Raw genomic sequence first — 23,833 nt, 5'->3', positions numbered from 1 at the left:
TGCATAAATATCATTATTAAAATAGACATTGTAATATTGCAAAAAATAAGTTATTAGAATGTTAATCATTAATTTTATACACAAAGTTCAGCTTCAGCCTCAATATTAGGTCAAAATCTGATGTTTGGATTTGGCCTAGGAAAGCTAATAGCTGAATGCCAAGTGCAACCCCACTTCCTATTAACACACACACACACACACACACACACACATCAGATTTTATATGCATACACATTTTACTGTAACCAGCACTCAAAACATTTAAGATGTCGATTACCTCAGCAAATGATGGGTTTTACCTGAAACATTATGGGTTCTGTGGCAGATGAAAAATTTAGACTTTTGGATAACTGTACTTCAGGATCATATTTTTTCAAATAGGCCTTAACCATTACAGTTTTGGCTGTTCCCTGCTCTCCTGTGAGCAAAACGGCCTGCAATAATCAGGTAATCATGTGGAAAGGGGTTAGCTTTAAATATCTTATGGTTCTGGTAGCTATTTTTTCATTGCAATGATTAATACAACTAATTTTAATTACTTTTTAGAATTAGACCCACATCAAAATAAAATCCTAAAAATAAATAAATAATCAATCAATCCTAGTTCAATTAAAGATTTGAATATAAAAGGTGTACTATAAACTGTGCTAGAAGAAAGTATGGGTAAATACTCATGTGACCATGGGAGTAGGGAGGGACTCTGTGAGCAGACACCCACCTCTCTTAGCAAGCTGGAAGTCAGCAGTTCAGGGGATATTGAGTTGGAATGTATCCTGGGGTTCATTTGCCAAATGTGTTTCCCTTAAAGGGCATTACCTCCAGCCTCTTGTGCTGGAATTTAATTTTTCTATCTGTAGTGTGTGAAAAGGCATGTGTTTTGTATAGGTTTGTGATCAGCTAAGAAACTATCGAACTTACTTTCTGTTGTTTTGCAATGGTGTCTATCAAAAAATTTGTTCTAACATTGTCAACATTTGGAACCAAAATGGATGAATATTCTGGAATACTGTCAGTTGGATAATAATATGGCTGAAGTTTCTTATTCCAGTGTTCCCAATCTCCTACACAGTAAGTAAAAATTCACCTTAATAAAACTGCATTCTTTGAAAGTTATCTCAAAATATAAGAAGACAAATGCTATAAACAACCAACAGAATCATATGAACATTTAAAACATTTTCCAAAAATATGTTAACATATCGGCTTATCTAATATATATGGCATTTGATCATTTAAATCTGTTTTGCCTCTTTGTAAGGTCAGTTTTTAAATTTCTAAATCATTCATCTAGAGAGATCTGGCCTGAAATGGAATTAGAATTAGTGGTAAAAACCAATGACATATTTAGTATCTGGTAAGAAACCCACAGCAACTGAAAGGATGGGAAAGACCAAAAGGGGGTAACTGATGAGTGGACATAGAATGTTTGCCATGGGAAATGGGTAAAATAAATCTAGCCCTAAAATAGTTAATAAAGTACTCAGGCTCCTGACTACTAATTTATTAACTGATATAACTAATAATTTACTAGCTGATATTATTGGCATAATAATTATTACCACATTTCATCAATTCTAAAAAAAAAATTATTTATATTTTAGCATATCTGGAATGTGCCTTACAATCTATGAAGTCTTGTAATCACTATTGGCTAAGCAAACTTGATCAGAGATGCTCATATTGCTACCATTTAAAATTAGATTACTTGCATTGTTGATATTGCTTTGTTCATTTTAACTGACATTTTAAATGTCTCCAGAAATATTATACGATGATTCAGGATTGTACCAAAAAAAGCTACTGTGCACACAGAATGCATGAAAACAGCGAAGGAGCACACATTTGAGAGTAGCAAAGAAAATATTCAGCACTAGAGGAATAACCTCAATTTCAAATTTCCTTGCAAAATATCAAGTCATATGTTAAGTGTATGTTTAACTTTCAAGAAACTGAGAAACTGTTTTCCAAAGTGGCTATACCATTGTGTACTATATGAGAGTTCCAATTGTTCCATGTTCTCACCCACATTTGGTAGAACTAATCTTTTCATTTTAGTCATTCTAGTGGCTATGTAATGATATCCCATTACAGTTTCAATTTGCATTTCCTTGATAATGATGTGGAATGTCTTTTCATGCACTTCTTTCACCATTTATAAATCTTCCTTGGTAAAGCATGTATTTAAATTTATTGCCATTTGGCTATTCAGAATCTTTTCTGGTTCCATACAAATTTTAGGATTATTTGTTCCATTTCTTTGAAAAAAGTGGATGGTGTTTTGATGGGGATTGCATGGAATGTGTAGATTGCTCTAGGTAGCATTGACATCTTCACAATATTTGTTCTTCCAATCCATGAGCATGGAATGTTTTTCCATTTCTTTGTGTCTTCCTCAATTTCTTTCATGAGTATTTTATAGTTTTCTGAGTACAGATCCTTTGCCTCTTTGGTTAGATTTATTCTTGGTATCTTATGGTTTTGGGTGCAATTGTAAATGGGATTGACTCCTTAATTTCTCTTTCTTCTGTTTTGTTGGTGGTGTATAGGAATGCCACTGATTTCTGTGCATTGATTTTATATCCTGTCACTTTACTGAATTCCTGTATGAGTTCTAGCAGTTTTGGGGTGGAGTCTTTTGGGTTTTCCACATAAAATATCATATCATCTGCAAACAGTGAGAGTTTGACTTCTTCTTTGCCAATTCAGATGCCTTTTATTTCTTTTTGTTGCCTGATTGCGGAGGCTAGGACTTCTAGTACTATGTTGAATAGCTGTGGTGATAGTGGACATCCCTGCCGTGCTCCTCACCTTAGGGGGAAAGCTTTCAGTTTTTCCCCATTGAGAATGATATTCGCTCTGGGTTTTTCATAAATGGCTTTTATGATACTGAGGTATGTACCCTCTATCCCTATACTCTGAAGAGTTTTGATCAAGAAAGAATGCTGTACTTTGTCAAATGCTTTTTCTGCATCTGTTGAGGGGATCATATGGTTCTTGTTCTTTCTTTTATTAATGTATTGTATCACATTGATTGATTTGTGGATGTTGAACCAACCTTGCAGCCCAGGGATAAATCCCACTTGGTCGTGGTGAATAATCCTCTTAATGTACTGTTGGATCCTATTGGCTAGTATTTTGGTGAGAATTTTTGCATCCATGTTCATCAAGGATATTGGTCTGTAATTCTCCTTTTTGATGGGGTCTTTGTCTGGTTTGGGGATCAAGGTAATGGTGGCCTCATAAAACGAGTTTGGAAGTTTTCCTTCCATTTCTATTTTTTGGAACAGTTTCAGAAGAATAGGTATTAATTCTTCTTGAAATGTTTGGTAGAATTCCCCTGGGAAGCCATCTGGCCCTGGGCTTTTGTTTGTTGGGAGATTTTTGATGACTGCTTCAATTTCCTTAGTGGTTATAGGTCTGTTCAGGTTTTCTATTTTTTCCTGGTTCAGTTGTGGTAGTTGATACATCTCTAGGAATGCCTCCATTTCTTCCAGGTTATCTAATTTCCTGGCATACAGTTCCTCATAATATGTTCTAATTGTTTGTATTTCTTTGGTGTTGGTTATGATCTCTCCTCTGGCATTCATGATTTTGTTGTTTTGGGTCATTTCTCTTTTCTTTTTGATAAGTCTGGCCAGGCGTTTATCAATCTTGTTAATTCTTCCAAAGAACCAGCTCCCAGTTTCGTTGATCTGTTCTACTGTTCTTTTGGTTTCTATTTCATTGATTTCTGCTCTGATCTTTATTATTTCTCTTCTCCTTTGGGTTTAGGCTTTATTTGCTGTTCTTTCTCCAGCTCCTTTAGGTGTAGGGTTAGGTTGTGTATTTGAGACCTTTCTTGTTTCTTGAGGAAGGCTTGTATTGCTATATATTTCCTCTTAGGACTGCCTTTGCTGCATCCCAAAGGTTTTGAACAGTTGTGTTTTCATTTTCATCTGTTTCCATGAATTTTTTTAATTCTTCTTTAATTTCCTGGTTGACCCATTCATTCTTCAGTAGGATGCTCTTTAGCCTCCAGGTATTTGAGTTCTTTCCAACTTTCCTCTTGTGATTCAGTTCTAGTTTCAAAGCATTGTGGTCTGAAAATAGGCAGGGAATGATCCCAATCTTTTGGTACCAGTTGAGACCTGATTTGTGACCCAGGATGTGATCTATTCTGGAGAACGTTCCATGGGCACTAGAGAAGAATGTGTATTCTGTTGCTTTGGGATGGAATGTTCTGAATATATCTCTGAAGTCCATCTGGTCCAGTATGCCATTTAAAGCCTTTATTTCCTTGTTGATCTTTTGCTTAGATGATCTGTCCATTTCAGTGCAGGGTGCGGGGGGGGGGGTTTAAGTCCCCTACTATTATTGTATATTGTCAATGTGTTTCTTTGATTTTGTTATTAATTGCCTTATATAATTGGCTGCTCCCATGTTAGGGGCATAGATATTTATAATTGTTAGATCTTCTTGTTGGATAGACCCTTTAAGTAGGATTTAGTGTCCTTCCTCATCTCTTATTACAGTCTTTGGTTTAAAATCTAATTTGTCTGATATAAGGATTGCCACCCCAGCTTTCTTTTGGTGTCCATGAGCATGGTAAATGGTTTTCCACCCCTTCACTTTCAATCTGGAGGTGTCTTTGGGTCTAAATGAGTCTCTTGGGTGCCTGGGTGGCTCAGTTGGTTGAGCAACTGCCTTCGGCTCAGGTCATGATCCTGGAGTCCCGGGATCGAGTCCCGCATCGGGCTCTCTGCTCGGCAGGGAGTCTGCTTCTCCCTCTGACCCTCCTCCCTCTCATGCTCTCTGTCTCTCATTCTCTCTCTCTCAAATAAATAAATAAATAAAATCTTTAAAAAATAAATAAAATAAAATAAAATAAAATGAGTCTCTTGCAGACAGCATATTGATGGGTCTTGTTTTTTTATCCAATCTGATAGCCTGTGTCTTTTGATTGGGGCATTTAGCCCATTTACATTCAGGTTAACTATTAAAAGATAAGAATTTAGTGCCATTGTATTGCCTGTAAGGTGACTGTTACTGTATATTGTCTGTGTTCCTGTCTGGCCTATGTTGCTTTTAGGGTCTCTCTTTGCTTAGAGGACCCCTTTCAAGATTTCTTGTAGGGCTGGTTTTGTGTTTGCAAATTCCTTTAGTTTTTGTTTGTCCTGGAAGCTTTTTATCTCTCCTATTTTCAATGACAGCCTAGCTGGATATAGTATTCTTGGCTACTTATTTTTCTCGTTTAGTGCTCTGAATATATCCTGCCAGTCCTTTCTGGCCTGCCAGGTGTCTGTGGATAGGTCTGTTGCCAATCTAATGTTTCTACCATTGTAGCTTACATATCTCTTCTCCTGAGCTGCTTTCAGGATTTTCTCTTTGTCTCTGAGACTCCTAAGTTTTACTATTAGATGTCGAGGTGTTGACCCTATTTTTATTGATTTTGAGAGGGGTTCTCTGTGCCTCCTGGATTTTGATGTGTGTTTCCTTCCCCAAATTAGGGAAGTTCTCTGCTATAATTTGCTCCAATATACCTTTTGTGCCTCTCTCTCTCTCTCTTCTTCTTCTGGGATCCCAATTATTCTAATGTTGTTTCATCTTACGGTATCACTTATCTCTCGAATTCTGCCCTCGTGGTCCAGTAGTTGTTGATCTTTTTCTCGGCTTCTTTATTTTCCATCATTTGGTCTTCTATATCACTGATTCTCTCTTCTGCCTCATTTATCCTAGCAGCTAGAGCCTCCATTTTTGATGGCACCTTATTAATAGCCTTTTTTATTTCAACTTGGTTAGATTTTAGTTCTTTTATTTCTCCAGAAAGGATCTCTCTAATAACTTCCATGCTTTTTTCAAGTCCAGATAGTATCTTTAAAATCATCATTCTGAACTCTAGTTCTGACATCGTACTAATATCTGTATTGATTAGGTCCCTGGCAGTCAGTACTGCCTCTTGTTCTTTTTGTTGAGGTGATTTTTTCTCTCTTGTCATTTTGTCCAGAGGAGAATAAATGAATGAGAGAACAAAATGCTAACAGGGTAACAACATCCCCAGAAAATATACTCTAAACAAATCAGAAAAGACCTGAAACTGGGGGGAAAGAAATGGAAGGAAAGAAAAAAGAAAAAGATAAAAACAGAACAAAACAAAACAAACAGAATATGATCAAATATGATCAGGCTGGTGCACAGATCAGTGCCACACACTAGATTTTGGGCATATTTTGGTTTGTTAGAAGAAAGTGCCTCCCAAAATTTTAAAGAAAGAAAAACTTATACATGTACAAAAATAAGGGTTGAAGGAGATGAAGGGATGGAATATGACTGTAAAGATGAAAATTATAAAAAATTTTATAAAAGGAATTGATAAGACATTGAAAAAAGAAAGGAGGATTTAAAAAAAAAGAAATAAAAAAGAAAAAGAAAAAGAAAGGGAGAGAATGTGATCAGGCAGGAGACTAGAACAAAGCCATACACTAGAGATTTAGGGTATATTTTGATCTGTTAGAAGAAACTGTATCTCAAAATTTTAAAGAGAGAACTTATATATATATATATATATATATATATATATATATGCCAAAAATAAGGGTAACTACGATGAAGGGATAGAATTTGACTCTAAAAATGAAAAATAAAAAATATTTTTTAAAAAAGGGATTGATAAGATGTTGGTTGAAAAGGGAAAAAGAAAAATTCAAAAAAAAAGAGTTTAAAAAAATTTAACTTTGAAAGACTAAAGAATCATGGGGATAAAGCCATGGATTCTGTGTGCAGTATTCTCCTAGTGCTGGAGTTCTGCCATTCTCATTGATCGGTAAACTTGGTCTTGGCTGGCTGTTCTCGCTTATTATCTTCTGGGGGAGGGGCCTGTTGCTGTGGTTCCCAAATGTCTTTGCCAGAGGCAGAATCACCCCACCCTTGCCAAGGCCGGGCTAAGTAATCTGCTCGGGTTTGCTCTCAGGAGCTTTTGTTCCCTAAAAGCTTTCCGTATAGCTTTGGAGGACAAGAGTGAAAATGGTGGCCTCCCAATCTCTGCCCTGGAGGAGCCGAGAACTCGGGGCCCCACTCCTTAGTGCGCCCCCAGAGAAAAGCAGTCAGTCACTCCTGTCTCCCCGGTCTCCGGCTGCACTCCATGCTCACCCAGCCTGACTCGGTGTGGAGTCTCCAAACCCAGCAGATCCCCATGGTGGGCTCCTGCGCTGCTCCTCCCGGGGGAGGAAGGGGAATCTCCCCTCATCTGCTGCCTGTTGGGTCCCTGCTGGAAGAGCAGTGGCCCGACTGCACCGTGGATCACGGGTTATGGCAATCCTGAGCTGAGAGTCCACTCCTCGGCTCTGTCTTTGCAGCCGGCTTCCCCACTCTGATACCTGGGAGTTCTGCCACACTCAGGCACCCCCAGTCTTTCTGTAACCCCGAGAGTCCTGAGACCACACTGTCCCATGAGGGTTCCACACCCCGCTTAGCCACTGGAGCGACGTCCCTCAGTGGAGCAGACTTCTAAAATTTCCAATTTTGTGCTCCACTGCTCTACCACTTGCCAGAAGCGGCTGACAGAGGCCCCTTCCCCCACCGTCTATCCTCCTGAATATCACCTCAGATTCACTTCTCTGCACGTCCTACCTTCCAGAAAGTGGTCGCTTTTCTGTTCAGAGGGTTGTTGCTATTCTTTTCTTCAATCTCCTGTTGAGTTCATAGGTGTTCAGGATGGTCTGATCCCTATCCAGCTGAATTACTGAGACCAGATGAAATCCGGGTCTCCTACTCCTCCGCCATCTTGCTCTGCCCCCTAGATGGATATTTTTTTTATCCACTCTGTTACCCTATGTCTTTTGATTGGAACATTTAGTCCTTTTACATTCAAGTAATTATTGATAGACATATATTTATTGCCATTTTGTTACTTGTTTTGTGGTTGTTTTTGTAGTTTTTCTCTGATCCTTTCTTTTCTTTCACAATTTATTGGCTTTCTTTAGTGATATACTTGGACTTCTTTCTCTTTATTCTTTCCACATCTATCACTGGTTCTTGATTTGTGGTTAACATTAGTTTGTACATAACATCTTCAACCTATATTAAGTTGATGGTTGCTTAAGTTTTGGATGCTATTTTAAATAGTATATTAAAATTTCAATTTCCAAGTGTTTGTTGTGAGTATATAGAAATACAACTTATTGTTGTATATTGTCCTTTTATCCTATGACCTTGCTAAACTCATTTACTGGTTCTAATAACTTTTTTGAGGATTGTATACAGATGGTCATATTGTCTACAAATAAAGAGAGATATACTTGTTCTTTTCCAATCTGTAGATATGTATTTATTTTTGTGTTTATTTATTTATTGGCTTATTACACTGACTAGAACCTCTAGTACAACATTGAATAGCAGTGGTGAGAAAGAACATCCTAGTCCTGTTCCTGATCTTGGGACTGAGGTATTCAGTCTTTCACCATTAAGTATAATTTTAGCTTTTTTGTAGATGCTCTTTGTCAAAATGATAAAGTTCTTATTCCTAGTTTACTGAGAGTTTCATCATAAAAGGGTGTTAAATTTTGTCAAATGTTTTTTCTGCATCTATTTATATGACTGATGGTTTGTTTGGTTTTAGTCTAATATGGTGAATTATATTGATTGCTTTTTGAAAGTTAATCCAGCCTTCCATTCATAAAATAAATGCTCACTTGGATTTAACCTGTTAAAATTTTATTAAGAAATGTGTGCTCAGGCACCTGGCTGGCTCAGATCGTGCAACTCCTGACCTCAGGGTCATGAGTTCAAGCCCCACATTGGGTGTGGAGCCTACTTAAAATTTAAAAAAAAATTCTTTTAAAGAAAAGAAATGTGTGTCAATATTCCCAAGAGATACTGGTCTATAGTCTACTTTTCTTGTTATGTATTTCTCTGGTTTTGATATCAGGATAACATTCTCCTTATAAAATGGTCTGGGTGTTTCTTCCTTACATTTTATATATCTTAGAAGCATTGCTGTAAAATTGGTATTATTTCTTTCTTAAGTATTTGGTAGAAATCACCAGTAAAGCCATCTGGGCCTGGAGTTTTCTTTGTAGCAAGGTTTTTAACTATACATTTTTTTTTAATGAATATGGGGATATGTAGGATATCTATTTATTCTTGATGACGTTTAGTAGTTTGTATCTTTCAAGGAATTTGCCTATTTCATCTACACTGTCAAATGTACTTTCGTAACATTTTTCCTAATATTCACTTCTTATTTTTTAATGTCTATAGGGCCTGTAGGCGTGTTCCCTCTTTCATTCTGGACACTGGTAATTTATGCCTTCTCTTTTTTTTTCCTTTGATATCTCTGGTAAGAGATTTATCAATCTTACTGATCTTTTCAAAGAACCATCTTTTGACTGGCTTTGGATTGTAACAGAATTCATATCTAGATTTAGGGATGCATTTCACTGTTAGTTTGCATTTTGAGTTAGAGCTCCCTTTTATGATCCCAAATCTTTAATAGCATCTAATCACACATAGAATTACTGGTCATTCTGATTAAAGATGACCAGGTGAAAAAATTCACTTACCTCAGTCTCTTTACAAAGCCCTTTAAAACACAAACTTCCACTTAATTCCTATTTTCAGTATGATTAATATGATTCTTCCACTCTCAAATGTGTACAATGTCCTCCAAGTCTAGGCAACTCTGTGTTTCATACTCTCCAAAAACTAATTCTTCAGTCTTTGGCCACTGTGAGGTGGATGCAGTTGTCTAGCAGTGTGACTTTGGAAAGAGGACCTGGAGGTCTGTTTCTTAAATAGACTTACAAGCAGCCCATTGGTTTTTACCTCTACCTTCACCCCAGTTTCCAATTCTCAAGCCCTTTAAAAATTCTGTGGCATACACTACATTGCTTCTCAACTCTTCCCACTGCCAGTTTAGGACTTAACTTGCCCAGTGTGCTAAATCAAGTGCTCCTTACCTTCCTGCTTTCTTGCTTTCAAAATGCTGTTATAGCTGTCTACTCTCTTGTTCTTTTGAGTTTATGCATTAAAACAAAAAACAACAAAGGCTTTTGCTGCTTTGGGGTTTTAGGAAGAATTAGAGGTAAATACAGTTTTTAGGAAGCATGTTTTATCTTCTCTGGAGCTTAAAAGAATTGGGAGCTGCACTCTGGGTAAAGGGCACCTAATTCAAGGCATTTCTCTTAGAGATAGGGAAGCTGGGCCCTGCCCCACACAGCAGGCTGGGGGCTGAAACAGACTGGACTTTGCCAAGTCTGCTACATGTAAGTAGGACCCCATTGGCTTGTTTCATTGTCTAACTATTCTGACATTTCCAACAGGGATGTTGTAGGATTGATCTGTTATTACATCATGAAGAATCTGTGTTCTCGACACTACTGCTTTTTCTCTTCAAGCATCAGTATGCATGATGTAAGAGGTATTGCCAACTTATTATGCAAGATTTCACTTAGGCCACTCCAAAAAGGGGAGAAGCCAAGAGTCTCTTACCAGTTCCCAGCTAGGCCAATATGCAAAATTCTACTATTCTTTGCATATATGCCTTTTAAAAATGGTATTAGCAGTCATGTTATTTATAATTGGCTTGATATTTCCCCATAGAAGAATTTATGGAAGTTTATGTTTTTCTCATTGAAAAAGAGATCATCTCATTTCAGGTATAAGTCACCGTACTTACCATAATCAGTAACATAAAACTCATACATGGTCTGACTCGTGCCTTTAGGTATTTCTGGTAAGTCTAACTTGCTTTCATGATTTCGTATAAAGGCCTCAAGCTTTTCTCTGCTTTCCAGCTCCAAAAGGGCTCCTAAACTCCACATTAGGCCAAACACAAATAATTTATGAAGATGTTCGACACATGAAACACCACCTTCTTCTTTGGAGGGAATTAAACCTTCCAGTAGATTGAGAGACTGAAAATATTTGAAATACAATAAATTTTTGTACTCAAATTTTTGAAATAAAAATATATATCCTTTCTTTTTCTTTCTTTCTCTTTCTTTTCCTTCCTTCCTTCCTTCCTTCCTTCCTTCCTTTTTTTTAGACTACGTGTTTTCTAAGGTAGTTTCTGGATCTAAAGTTTAGTTACTCCAAATTTTCTACAGCAGAGATTGTATTTCCTTTTCACTTTTTGCAGGGCTCAGAAACACTGTGGCCCCAGGGGCTGGTCACCTGTTTGGCAAATGAAGTTTTACTGAAACACAGTCACCCTCATTAATGTAGGCATTGTGTCTGTCTGCCTTTGCGATACTGCAGCAGATGTGAGAGGTTGAGAGAGACAGTTGTGCAAACATTTGCCTAAATATTTGCTACCCGTTCATTTAAGGGAAAGTATGCCAACTCCCATTTGGCATCAGAAAGAAATGTATCTACAGTAAGATATCCTCAGTCTTGCAAAACAAAATTAATTCAAGATAATATTTTCACTTATATTATGCATTTTAAAGTCATTACTAAATAATTCATTGATTTGGGCCTTTATGTATTACTTCTTACCTTCCCACCCTCACTGACTGGCGCCCCCTATTAAATTCAGAGAAAATCATAGCACCAGAATGGATCATGGAAGATCACCTATAGCCTAGAATCAGGGGAGGCCTCCATAATCTATGATTAGTTCTGATTTTTTACAAAGACTATTAAGGAAAACTGAGTATGAAAGGACACTACTTGGGAAATTGTTTAGGGCGCCTGGGTGGCCGGGTTGGTTAAGCTCTGCCTGCGTCTCAGGTCATGATCCCAGGGTCCTGGGATTGTGCCTCACGTCGGGCCCCCTGCTCAGTGGGGAGTCTGCTTCTCCCTCTCCCTCTGCCTGTAGCTCCCCCTGCTTGTGCGCCCTCTCTCTCTTGCTATGTCTCTCTATGTCAAATGAATAAATAAAATCTTTAAAAAAAGAAAATTGTTTCAAGGTTTTCCCTGATATACTCCAAATTTGCAATGCTGAGATTGCCATTGGAGTTTTCTTGCTCATCACCAGCTCTTTTTAGTGCTTTTCGATAGGACTACCTGCTTTATTCATTTAGTATAGTGTCATTATTGGGTGTACTTTCCAGGAAGGTTACTAAGCTTGATGGTGGGAGAGATCGTTCACTCCTCTTCCCCTGCCAACACCCACCCTGGGAAGAGAAAATAATAAAATAGATGGCAGTAAAAGCATTAATGGAGTCTTGCAAAATCTTTAATAGGAATCAAACTTCCCCAAGCCTTCACAGCCATATCACAAAAGTATTTCTATGAACTGCGAGAATTTTCTATTTCAGGCGCCTCTAAACTGCGAGGCGGGGCGGGGCGGGGGGTGGGGAGAGGTGGAGTCTCCAACCTAAATAGTGAATGTAGACAAACAAACTTACCTGCATGATATAGTTGCACTCCAGGAGCTGCATTTTTGGATTGAGGTTTAGTTTCATATACGTATATGTATCTTCAAATATTTTATCGTACAGAGTGAGGAATACAGTCGCCTCCTGTGCAGTGCGCTTCTTCAGCCACGCCTGCCGCAAAGAAACAGAACCTCGGTTTTATCAAGGAGGTGAAACCCGGGAAGATGCTGAGCACCCTCGCGCGGGCCTCATGTCCCCCACCTGCAATATTGCCCTCCAACTGAGCGCGGAGCTGCTAATATAGACCATGCCCATCCTGGAAACCGTGGCGGGAGAAGCGTTCTCAATATTGTGCACCTCGAATAGAAGCTTACAACTCGGGGCCATGGGGATGCGATCTCCATTAGCTAGCGTGAGGGTTTTATTGTCGTCCAGCACAGAATTTAAGTTCTCGATCCAAATGGCATCCACAGGGCCATCTAAAATGAGGAAAATACTTTCACCTGCAAATAATTAAAAGAGAAAATCACTTTTCACCAGCAAAGAATTACACATTGTGTTGTTTAACTGGCTGGGGTAGGGGAGGAAGGTTCACAAAGGAGAGTTGACGTGTACCTTTTTTTGCTTTTAACGTTTTTCTCCACAGAGTAGAAAAAATCCCATCTGTCCAGTCATTAGTAGCGGTGTCCAGTCTGCCAAACATCTGAGGCGCAGTAATTGCTTTGGGATTCATTCGCATCTCTCTGTGAGGCCTCCCGCACTCAGTTAATGCCTTCATCAGGATTGTTATGACAGTCGTCTTCCCAGAACCACTGGGCCCCAGAGTCATCAAACCATGACGGACCAGAGATGTCTCGTATAACTGCGCAATGAGGCAATCAATTGAAAAATGTGACTAATAAGTCTTTTCCTGACATTCATAGAAGTAGCGTGCTGAAATTTAAACAGCTTTAAATGAGCTCTTAGTAAAGTAGCTAGTTCACTATTTAAAAGATGAAAAAATGCAAAAAAAAAAAAAAAAGGTTTCTTTTGCTTTACTAGATATGGATAGCAAATTAGTGCCACGTTATAAAACAATGGTAAGTGATAAAATTATGATAATGTGGAACTTGAATCCATTTTGGAAATAATTCATTCAGGATCTCGTTTTTTGCTTCTCAAATTACTCTTCCTTGCGATTTGGGTTTACGGATACGTTTTTTTCCAGGCCCAAGCTTTCTCTGCATTCAGTGTGATGATGCCGCCCCCTGGTGGTGGAACGCAGCAACACACACCATCACGGTGAAGACCAGCGTGATTCCCCTGCAAGTGATTTGCTCAGGCAGTGCTCCCAGGAAGAAACTGGTTAAGGGAGTGGGGGAAGCGGCACAGGCAAGAGAAGTCAGGCAGGGTGCGATTGAGGACAAAATCCTGTAGAGGGAAGCCTTAACACTGATCGTTAGGGGCACTCTGGAATGTTCCACCTGGAAGCAGGGGAGCTTGCCTTTCCGGCTCCATCACCCAGCAGTCTTTAACTAAGGAGAGTTTGGGTTGGGGGGGTGGGGGGTGGGAAATAAATCCCAGGTACGGCCTGCTCTTTGTGCCTGCCAACCAAGTGGCTCCAGTTGTCCTGAAGGAAAGGGTGAATGTGGGCTATTAAAATCACACAGAAGCAGGGGTAAAAGAGATTCAAGGAGACATGCTAAGAACTGGACGGTGTCTGTTACAACATCCTCTCTATTGTTTTCTTAATAAAAATATGAAGTCGAAAACTCACAGCTGATCAGAGGCGGAATTTAAGTTATTCTCCTAACATTTTAGAGAGAAATGTATTACTCCTGTAACCCGCAGTTTGAAAGCAACAGAGACTCAGCCCAACACATTACATTCAAGAGTAACACTCTGACACGGAGTAACACCACCACACGCTAGTCTCCTACCCACTGAGATGACTAGGACGTTAGTACTCCATACAGTGTATACGTATCACATAGGAAATTTTTAAAAATCTCCCAGAATTTTTTAAAAAGTGTTTAATGGTTTTCCAGTCCATGGATGATGAAAAATGCCTACACTGTTCCTCATATCCTTCCCTGTGAAAACTGGATATGTCTCAGACACTTACACTTCTTACAATCCGGCAAAAACAGTAAGTTAAAACAAGAATTGTTTTTTTTTTTTTTTTTAAGATTATTTATTTATTTATTTGACAGAGAGAGAGCACAGGCAGACAGAGAGCAGGCAGAGGGAGAGGGAGAAGCAGGCTTCCCACCGAGCAGGGACCCCGATGCGGGGCTCGATCCCAGGACCCTGGGATCATGACCTGAGCCGAAGGCAGACGCTTAACCGACTGAGCCACCCAGGCGCCCCAAGAATTGTTATTTTTCAAATGCAGTGTTTAACACTCTCCACAATTTCAGCTCCCTCATTTCCAAACGCCCTGGAAAATACCCCTGAAACATCAGGCCCATAGAGATTTAATCCTGTCTCTCCTCCAACCCTTCTTGACTCTGCTGATAAACTGTTAGGTGGCTGTCACAAGGATGAAACATAATGGACAAAAAGACACCAAGAGACACAGGCAAAGCGTTCAAATCTTAGTGCAGGTGAACTTGCCCACACACAGAGCAGAAACGCAGTAGCATTCCCGGATTCCTCGGGCCCCAAGGCCGTGAAGGTACCCAGCTGTGGGGAGACTGCCGGCCGAGACAAGCAGCCAGCAGGGTCAGTCCATCTCCCCGGCTTTTTATTACCTACTATCCCCTCCTAACTGTCCTTGAGATTCTGGTTACCACCCAGCCTTCTCCCCAGGCATAGCTAACCTCAGTAAATTACTGCTTGTTGACTGTGAGGCCAGGTAAATCCACACTATCTCTCTAGGACCCACCCATCCTCCTGAGGACTCTGCTTGCCAGGATGTGTTTTAATTTAGTTTCAACATTCACATTAAGTAAGCCAAGTATCCCGAGTTCTTCTCTTCAAATGGCGATCTTTGAACAACACACACTTATCATTATCCTGATAAGAGAGTAAAGTGTCTTTACCTGCACAAGTTTGAGATTCCAGGGTGGGTGGTTAATCAAACCTTCTATTTGAACCTGGTTGGCTACAGCAGCCTGCAGCTCCACATAGGTACTACTATCCAGTTGTAATCCCGGAAACAGGTCATTGATTAAGCTGAGGAACAGGGGTTCATCTTCGTCAACCTAAGATGGCAGAGAATAAATATGCTTCTTCAGTCAACAAATAATTATGGGCCAGCTAAGCTCATAACGCTTATCACTGGATGCCCAGAAAACCATGTACTACTTCTCCTAACCAGACTTGTATCCTCTAGAACCAACTCCTAAACACCACCCCTGACATTTCCTTACACCACACACAAAAATAGACTCCAAATGGTTGAAAGACCTCAATGTGAGACAGGAGTCCATCAAAATCCTAAAGGAGAACACAGGCAGCAACCTCTTCGACCTCAGCCGAAGCAACTTCTTCCTAGAAACATCGCCAAAGGCAAGGGAAGCAAGGGCAAAATGAACTATTGGGACTTCATCAAGATAAAAAGCTTTTGCAAAGCAAAGGAAACAGTCCACAAAACCAAAAGACAACTGACAGAATGGGAGAAGATATTTGCAAATGACATATCAGATAAACGGCTAGTATCCAAAATCTATAAAGAACTCATCAAACTCAACACCCAAAGAACAAAGAATCCAATCAAGAAATGGGCAGAAGACATGAACAGACATTTTTCCAAAGAAGACATCCAAATGGCCAACAGACACATGAAAAAGTGCTCAACATTGCTCGGCATCAGGGAAATCCAAATCAAAACCTCAATGAGATACCACCTCACACCAGTCAGAATGGCTAGAATTAACAAGTCAGGAAACGACAGATGTTGGCGGGGATGCGGAGAAAGGGGAACCCTCCTACATTGTTGGTGGGAATGCAAGCTGGTGCAGCCACTCTGGAAAACAGTATGGAGGTTCCTCAAAAAGTTGAAAATAGAGCTATCATATGATCCAGCAATTGCACTACTGGGTATTTACCCCAAAGATACAAATGTAGGGATCCAAAAGGGTACGTGCACCCCGATGTTTATAGCAGCAATTTCCACAATAGCCAAACTGTGGAAAGAGCGAAGATGTCCATCGACAGATGAATGGATAAAGAAGAGGTGGTATATATATACAATGGAATATTATGCAGCCATCAAAAGGAATGAGATCTTGCCATTTGCAACGACGTGGATGGAACCAGAGGGTATTATGCTGAGCGAAATAAGTCAAACAGAGAAAGACATGTATCATATGATCTCACTGATATGAGGAATTCTTAATCGCAGGAAACAAACTGAGGGTTGCTGGAGTGGGGGGTGGGGTGGGAGGGATGGGGTGACTGGGTGATAGACACTGGAGAGGGTATGTGCTCTGGTAAGCGCTGTGAATTGTGCAAGACTGTTGAATCTCAGATCTGTACCTCTGAAACAAATAATGCAATATATGTTAAGAAAAAAAAAAAGAAGAAGGTAGCAAGAGGGAAGAATGAAGGGGGGTAAATCGGAGGGGTAGACGAATCATGAGAGACTATGGACTCTGAAAAACAAACTGAGTGTTCTAGAGGGGAGGGAGGTGGGAGGATGGGTTAGCCTGGTGGTGGGTATTGAGGAGGGCACATTCTGCATGGAGCACTGGGTGTTATGCACAAACAATGAATCATGGAACACTTCATCTAAAACTAATGATGTAATGTATGGGGATTAACATAAGAATAAAAAAAAAACAACACCACCCCTGAATCCACATTACCTAGAGCATTGTAGCCAGAGCCCTTTGGCATTCAACGTTTTCTACAATCTACTGCTTCAAGGTTTGATCTCATTACTTTATCATATGAATGCTGTGCTTCTCACAAACAGGTGTATGCATTAACCTTAAAAACATGCGATTAATAGTCCCAACCCCATGAAAATAGAATATTAATATTTCATTTAAATTAGGAAAATATCCATAACCCTACCTGCCTGGCTCATCCAACATTGAATGGAAAACTCCATCAGAGCAGTGTCCTCCCTTCCTTATAAGCCGTAGGTTTGAGTAAACTGACCCTAATCCTCATTTTCTCCATCTTTAATATCTACATCACCCCCTTCCCAACTGCTGACCCCTTTTGATTTCTCCTTGTTCTCTGGGACTCCTTTGATGCCTTCTGGAATTCTTGTCTAGCAGTTTCAAGAGTACATTACGGAGGGAGGCAGTGAGGTGTACTGGAAGGGGCAGAGGACTTGGCATCAGAAGGTCTTGTGGATTTTTGTTCCAGCTTCTCAACTGACCGTGACTGTGGGTGAGTCTTCCGACTTGGTTTCCTCATAAGTAAAAGGGCAATAAACACACTAGCCATTCGTATCTCACCGAGTTGCTGAGAGGCGCAAACAAGACAAAACCCCTGAAAAAGCTTTGTAATAGGAAGGAACTACATGCATGTCAGCTGTTAGCTTCTGTAACTAGAACGGGAGCTTCCTGAGAACCATTTCTTCCTCAACCTTGTGCTCCCAGGGCACAGACACAATACATAACACATAGAAGCTCTTGAATAAATACCACGCAAACCTGTCCATCAGCTCGTTCAAGGAAGCTAGCTATAATCGTGACAAGCATGAAAGCAGTGAGATAACTATGATCATCTTCCCAGCAAACTTTCAATGCGCTTTTGGACAATAGAAATGGTGTTGATGTTTTGGGAGAGACACAGGTAGCTAAAATAGGCTTTGACATATTCTGAGAAAACAGAAGTTCCCGTGGTTCTCTGTGAATCCAGGACACTGGGATTTTCATGTTTAGAGTTCATGTTACATTATGAGTAATGGTGGAAGGCTGGACTGAAATTTGGGGGCCAGAGCCCACTGATAAAGCCTGTTTTATGGTTCACTGCTGATAAGAGGATGCATTTCCAGCCCATGTTGGGCATACAAAGCCATGGGCTTTTTGCCTTCTGGAAGCATGGGGGTAGCTTCACATACCCATTGTTCCTGTAATCATTAATGCTCACAGCTCAACCTGAGCCAACCCCCATGCATCAGCTAATGAGGGAAAAAGCCAGGTTAGAATCTGAAAGGAGAAGGGAATTCGGAGAAGGGGAGATACCAGCTTGGAAAGGTTCATGTCTCTCAGTCCTCTCATGACAGTGCTTAGCTCACTGTCTTCTGGTCTGGCTCTTTTTTGAGCTCCAAGTGTCCTCAAAACAGATAGAATATTTCTCAACCCAAAGTCATAATGAACCTAAAATTGGGAAAGAAAAAAAAAAAGGTTGTTTCATTGAACAATCCTAAATGTAGACTCACACCGTATACACACAGGTAGATATTCTGATATGTACACAGTGCTGTGCCGAGGGGCTGAGCTGCAAAGTTCTATTAGCTCCAGTCTCTCACCTTTCCTTTGATTGCAAAATGACCATTCCATTGGGAAGCTCACACTTTATTTTTTTTAAGATTTTATTTATTTATTTGAGAGAGAGAGTGGGCAAGCACGAGCAGGGGGAAGAGCAGAGGGAGTGGGAGAGGGAGAAGCAGACTCCCTGCTGAGTAGGAAACCCGACAAGGGGCTCCATCCCAGGATCCCTGGATCATGACCTGAGCTGAAGGCAGATGCTTAACCATCTGAGCCACCCAGGTGCCCCGTGGGCAGTTCACACTTTAAATATACTTTGAGAATAATACAGTGTGATACAGCCCATACAGCAGATTTAAATGAGTAACCAACAGGTTACACACTCTGTGATTCCATTTCCGTAACATTCTTGGAATAACAGAATTATAGAGAAGGAGGAAAGATAGGGGTTGCAAGGGGTTAGGGATTTGGAAGAGAGGTGGGTGTGACTATGTAGGGGTAGCATGAGGAAACCCTGCAGTGATAGAACAGTCCTGTATGTTGATTGTGGTGGAGGTTACATGAATCTGCATATGTGACATAACTACATAGTACTACACACACACAAACACACACACAAAGTGCGTGTATAGCTGGCAAGGTCTTAATAAACTCTGTGAATTGTACTGACGTGGGTTTTCTGGTCTGTTATTTGTTATTGTAGTATAGTTACAAAATGTCAACACTGGGACGGCCGGGTGGCTAAGTTGGTTAAGCGTCTGCCTTCGGCTCAGGTCATGATCTCAGGGTCCTGGGATCCAGTCCCACGTGGGACTCCCCACTCGGCGGGGAGTCTACTTCTCCCTCTCCCTCTGCCACTCCCACTTGTTTTCTCTCTCTCTCTCTCTCTCATTCAAATAAATAAATAAAATCTTTAAAAGAAAAAAGTCAACATTGCAGGAAACATGGTATACAGGACCTCCTGTACATTTCTTTGCAACCTCATTGAGACTCCATAATAATTTCAAATTTAAAAAAGGTTTTAAAAATACATTATATTTATTATAAATATATTTTACAATTATAAATATATTTTTATTTAAAATTATATATTTAGAATTATAAATATCTTTTAGAAAAGAGTTGAGACTTTTTTAAAACTCACTGATTAACATTTATCAAAGTAAAATTGCCAAGTAAAAAATCAAGTTCTACAGCTGGGGGAAAAATAAGATTTACAGTTACCTGTTTGGTAAGTTGCTCTTCACAGAGTTTGTAAAGAACATAAAACTTCTGAGCCAAGATAACATTTTCAAGAAAACCACAGCTTGCAAGTTTAACTCGCATAATGATCTGAAAATTAAGATTGTGAGATTTTTTTCAATAACATTAGTGAAAAACAGGTAAGGAACATAAATTATATTATGTTTTTAAATCCTGGTGCCTACCTGTCTATCAGGAACCATCATAGCAACAGTTCTAAACTGAATTTTTAAGTTTTCTGGTAGTTCCTGGCGCCCAGCATATCCAGGGTTCTAACAATTAAAATTGTTTTAAATTATTGATATAATTTTCATTTCATGAATACAAATACATTCAAATTCCCAGTTCATATTCTAAGGTGGTACTGAAAAACATTAGATTCGTAAAACATCCCTCCTTTCTCAAAAATATGTATTGGACCATCCATATTTTTTAAGGTCATATCACTCCCTCCTACATATTTCCATTTTCATTATACTAACAAAGTGATACACACACACACACACAGAGCACTTTTTGTAGCAAAAATTAAGCATCCATGTATCTGTTGGTTAAGGTAATAGAAAAGAAAAGAAAGATGCATAAATACCAGGATCATTATGGTCTAAAATAGGTTATTGAAAGAGGAAGAAAATTCAGGATTTTATACTGATCGTTACTTAGGTAATTCTTTGTTTTATCTCTTCCATTATTCTCTGCAGTCAGAATGATAGACTTCTGTGGCTGACCATTAAAAAAGAACCCACAGGGGTGAGGGGAAATAAAGATGGGAATGATGAGAAAAATAGTAAAAAGGACAAAAGTAGAAGTGGAAAGGAACCTAAGGACTCACAAGTAGCAATAGGTTGAGGTTAGGCAAGACCCAAAAGCTCCAAGGGAGAGGTGAGGGGTTCAAAGACTAGTAAGGCAAAGAGGGGTCAGTTATTTTTGGAAACTTTCAGTCCCTGAGCATTTCTTGGGCACTGTCCACAGGCCAGATACCTTGCTCAGTGCTGGGAATACAGAGGTGGCTGGTTGCCCTTCATTGCTCCTTCTTTTCTCTTTTCTCAGTCACAGGACCCCAGTTGCAAACTGGGTGTATCACCACCCAGATTAAAAACCACATTTCCCAGCCTGCCTTGCAGCTGGTATGATTAAATTTGACACCATGAGATGCAAAGGGGCACACAGTATCTTTGATGCACTTTGGCTGCAGCAAAACAGATGCTTCTATAGCATGTTGGGTCATAAGGTAAATTGAAGATGGAAACCATGATGGTGTAGAAACACAGGAGGATCGTAAGAGAAGAAATCTGTATGTGTTAAGACACTATTTTTCATGTCTCGGTTATTTACAGCCTAATGCAATATCTAATTGATATTTCCAAAATTATTCTTTTTTTTTTTTTTTAAAGATTTTATTTATTTATTTGACAGAGAGAGACACAGCGAGAGAGGGAACACAAGTAGGGGGAGGGGGAGAGGGAGAAGCAGGCTTCCCGCAGAGCAGGGAGCCCGATGCGGGGCTCGATCCCAGGACCCTGGGATCATGACCTGAGCCGAAGGCAGACGCTTAACCGACTGAGCCACCCAGGCACCCCTCCAAAATTATTCTTAATCCAAGGAGACTGTTACTCTTCTTTTAAGTTGTTCTACACCACAGTATCACACAATAAATTCATGATCACTTCTGGATTATTATTATTTACCCCCAACTGTTTTGCTTAGGTTTGTTTACAAAAAAAAAGCTTATCAGAAAACTTCCTGATTTTGCTTTCTATAATTTATCTTTGTCCACTGAGACACATAAAATTCAGATTACGTTGTGTTATCTTGCATCATAGAGATTTAACTATATAGAGAATATATAAAAACATGTGACATGAGAGAGAGATAAATCTTTGAGGTTTTAAGTCATTGAGATTTGGGGATTGTTACTGTAGCTAGGCTATTGGATACAATATGGAAAACATTTAGCCCCCCACCTTACACATAACAAGGGCTCACTAAACAGTCCCTAGTATTATCATTAACCTATTACTATTTTATCTTCTCTCTAGGCTATTTTTACTACTCAAAAAAATCATATGATGAGAGAGAATCACTCATGACCTCTGAATAGTCTGTCTTTTACTAACTAATATATGCTTTGTTTTATTTAAGTCTATAGCAATTAAACCAATCACATTGCATTTAAAGACCAAGTTCTCACCATTGTTAGGAAGATCCCAAATTCTGGATTCAAATCAACACAATCACCATCAGAAAAAATGAACTGTTTTTTTCTCTCTTTTCTTGCTGTCAAAACAATATAAATCTGTTGGGCTGCCACTGATAATACAGGCAATTCAATTCTGTTAAACTCATCAAAACAGCCCCAAGAACCCGACTGTGCAAGACCTGGCAGGAAAAACAGTTAATTTGAAAAGTTTTACTTTGTAATATACCTGCTACCAAGAAGAAGAATCATTTCTCTAAAGTGCTCTCAAACAATTATATATTGAAATACAGCTTATATAAAGTGTCAAATCTGGCTGTTTGTAAAGACGTATCTAATTCCAGTGACATCGAGAGGTTTAAGTATTTGTACATCATCCTGGAAATAATGAAAATAGTGCACTGCCAAAATCAAAGTATAGACACGTCATTACACCCAGTGATGCCAGACGATGATAAATTTTGATTCAGTTTGGAAGCACTGCTTCCAGTGGGAATGGGGGCTGAAAGAGCCATAATGGTTGGGGAAACTGACATAATGAAACTGACAAAAATACATGGGTCAGATCACCCTGTTTCTTTCCTGTTGCAATGAAAGACATGTGGGGATGCTAGGTGAGACAGAAAATGGTCAAAGGCATTTTTATTCCTTACAAACTCGATACGAAGAGAAACTCCAGTAATTATGAAGAACATTGCTACTGTCTTATTTCTAAGTATGAAAACCTTCATTATCTTCAGCTACATGAAATGTTCTTCTTCCTTTTATGATTGCTGCCCCCCCCCCCGCCCCGCCCCCCGTTTTTCTTTCCTTTCCTTTGGGAATTTCCATTATACAGATTTTGGAACTTTTGTATCTATCCCTGTGACCCTCAGGCTTTTCTGTCAAACTTCCCATTTCTCTCGACAATGTATTTAGTCTCTTGGCTCGATCATTTAACTCAAAAGAGGTTTTTAATCCAGTATTTATTTATTATTCCAATTGTTATTTCTTTCATGGCAGCCAGTTTTTTTTTTTTTTTTTCGATCGGTTGTATGTTATGAATTCTTGAATCCCTGTGAAGCTACTGATTTTATTTACTGTTTTCTCCTGTTTCCTCTATTAATCCGTTTAGTGATCAGTAGGTCTCTTAGCTGTTTGGGGTGCCTTCTGAATTTCTTCAAATTTTTTTTTTGAGACTTTGTTATCTCTGTATATGTGCATATTGCCTCATCCCATTTACCAATTCCTGTTTGCAGGATGCATGCCTGCCCCTGGCGATCTGGGGGAAGGAATGAGAGAGGCAGGAGAGCTTTCCCTCGGGGTCTGGAGCTTTACCTTCTGACCTGGTGCACTGCTTGCCTCCGGGCACAAGCCTCCACCAGAGGTTTATCTTTGACAGGACTTCCACTTCTGAAAGCTGAGTTACAACTTTTGTACAGAGGAAAAATACTGGACACAGCCACTTCCTTTTCTTTTTCTCTGCCATCTGTAATCATTTTGTCAGTCTGGGATTTACCTTGTGCCCTAGTCTGCTGCTCTCACCCATCCCCAACCTTCAGGCTAGGAGTCATCTACAGAAGAATCCTTCTCTCTGATTAAGGAAGTGATTTTCAGGGTTCAAAAATGGTTTAAGAGGCAATTATAAAGAATAATGTAATGAATACCCATGCACCTACCTATCAAACCTTAACAATTTGCTTCAGATTTCATTCTAAAGAATAAAATATTAGAACTACAGTTCAAAT

The 23,833-nt window shown here is 39.5% G+C and overlaps 1 protein-coding gene across 1 annotated transcript in view; it reads right to left on the bottom strand.

The window, feature by feature from the left end:
- Positions 1 to 23,833, bottom strand: part of DNAH8 (dynein axonemal heavy chain 8) — a 396,454-nt gene that overhangs the window by 187,049 nt on the left and 185,572 nt on the right. The window contains exons 45-55 of the mRNA XM_064597567.1: positions 22,101 to 22,288; positions 20,095 to 20,181; positions 19,892 to 19,999; positions 18,422 to 18,556; positions 15,320 to 15,481; positions 12,912 to 13,158; positions 12,558 to 12,799; positions 12,327 to 12,467; positions 10,652 to 10,889; positions 919 to 1,061; positions 300 to 434 (exon numbers count right to left, since the gene is read on the bottom strand). Of these exons, the coding sequence (XP_064453637.1) occupies positions 300 to 434; positions 919 to 1,061; positions 10,652 to 10,889; positions 12,327 to 12,467; positions 12,558 to 12,799; positions 12,912 to 13,158; positions 15,320 to 15,481; positions 18,422 to 18,556; positions 19,892 to 19,999; positions 20,095 to 20,181; positions 22,101 to 22,288 (1,826 nt within the window). The remainder of the gene's footprint in view (positions 1 to 299; positions 435 to 918; positions 1,062 to 10,651; positions 10,890 to 12,326; positions 12,468 to 12,557; positions 12,800 to 12,911; positions 13,159 to 15,319; positions 15,482 to 18,421; positions 18,557 to 19,891; positions 20,000 to 20,094; positions 20,182 to 22,100; positions 22,289 to 23,833) is intronic.

The sequence above is a fragment of the Mirounga angustirostris genome, unplaced genomic scaffold (genome assembly GCF_029215605.1).
Source record: "Mirounga angustirostris isolate CCGP_5_RB_7025 unplaced genomic scaffold, mMirAng1.0.hap1 SCAF_8, whole genome shotgun sequence".
In the NCBI taxonomy this organism is placed as follows: domain Eukaryota; kingdom Metazoa; phylum Chordata; class Mammalia; order Carnivora; family Phocidae; genus Mirounga; species Mirounga angustirostris.
This window is presented reverse-complemented; position numbering and strand designations above follow the sequence as displayed.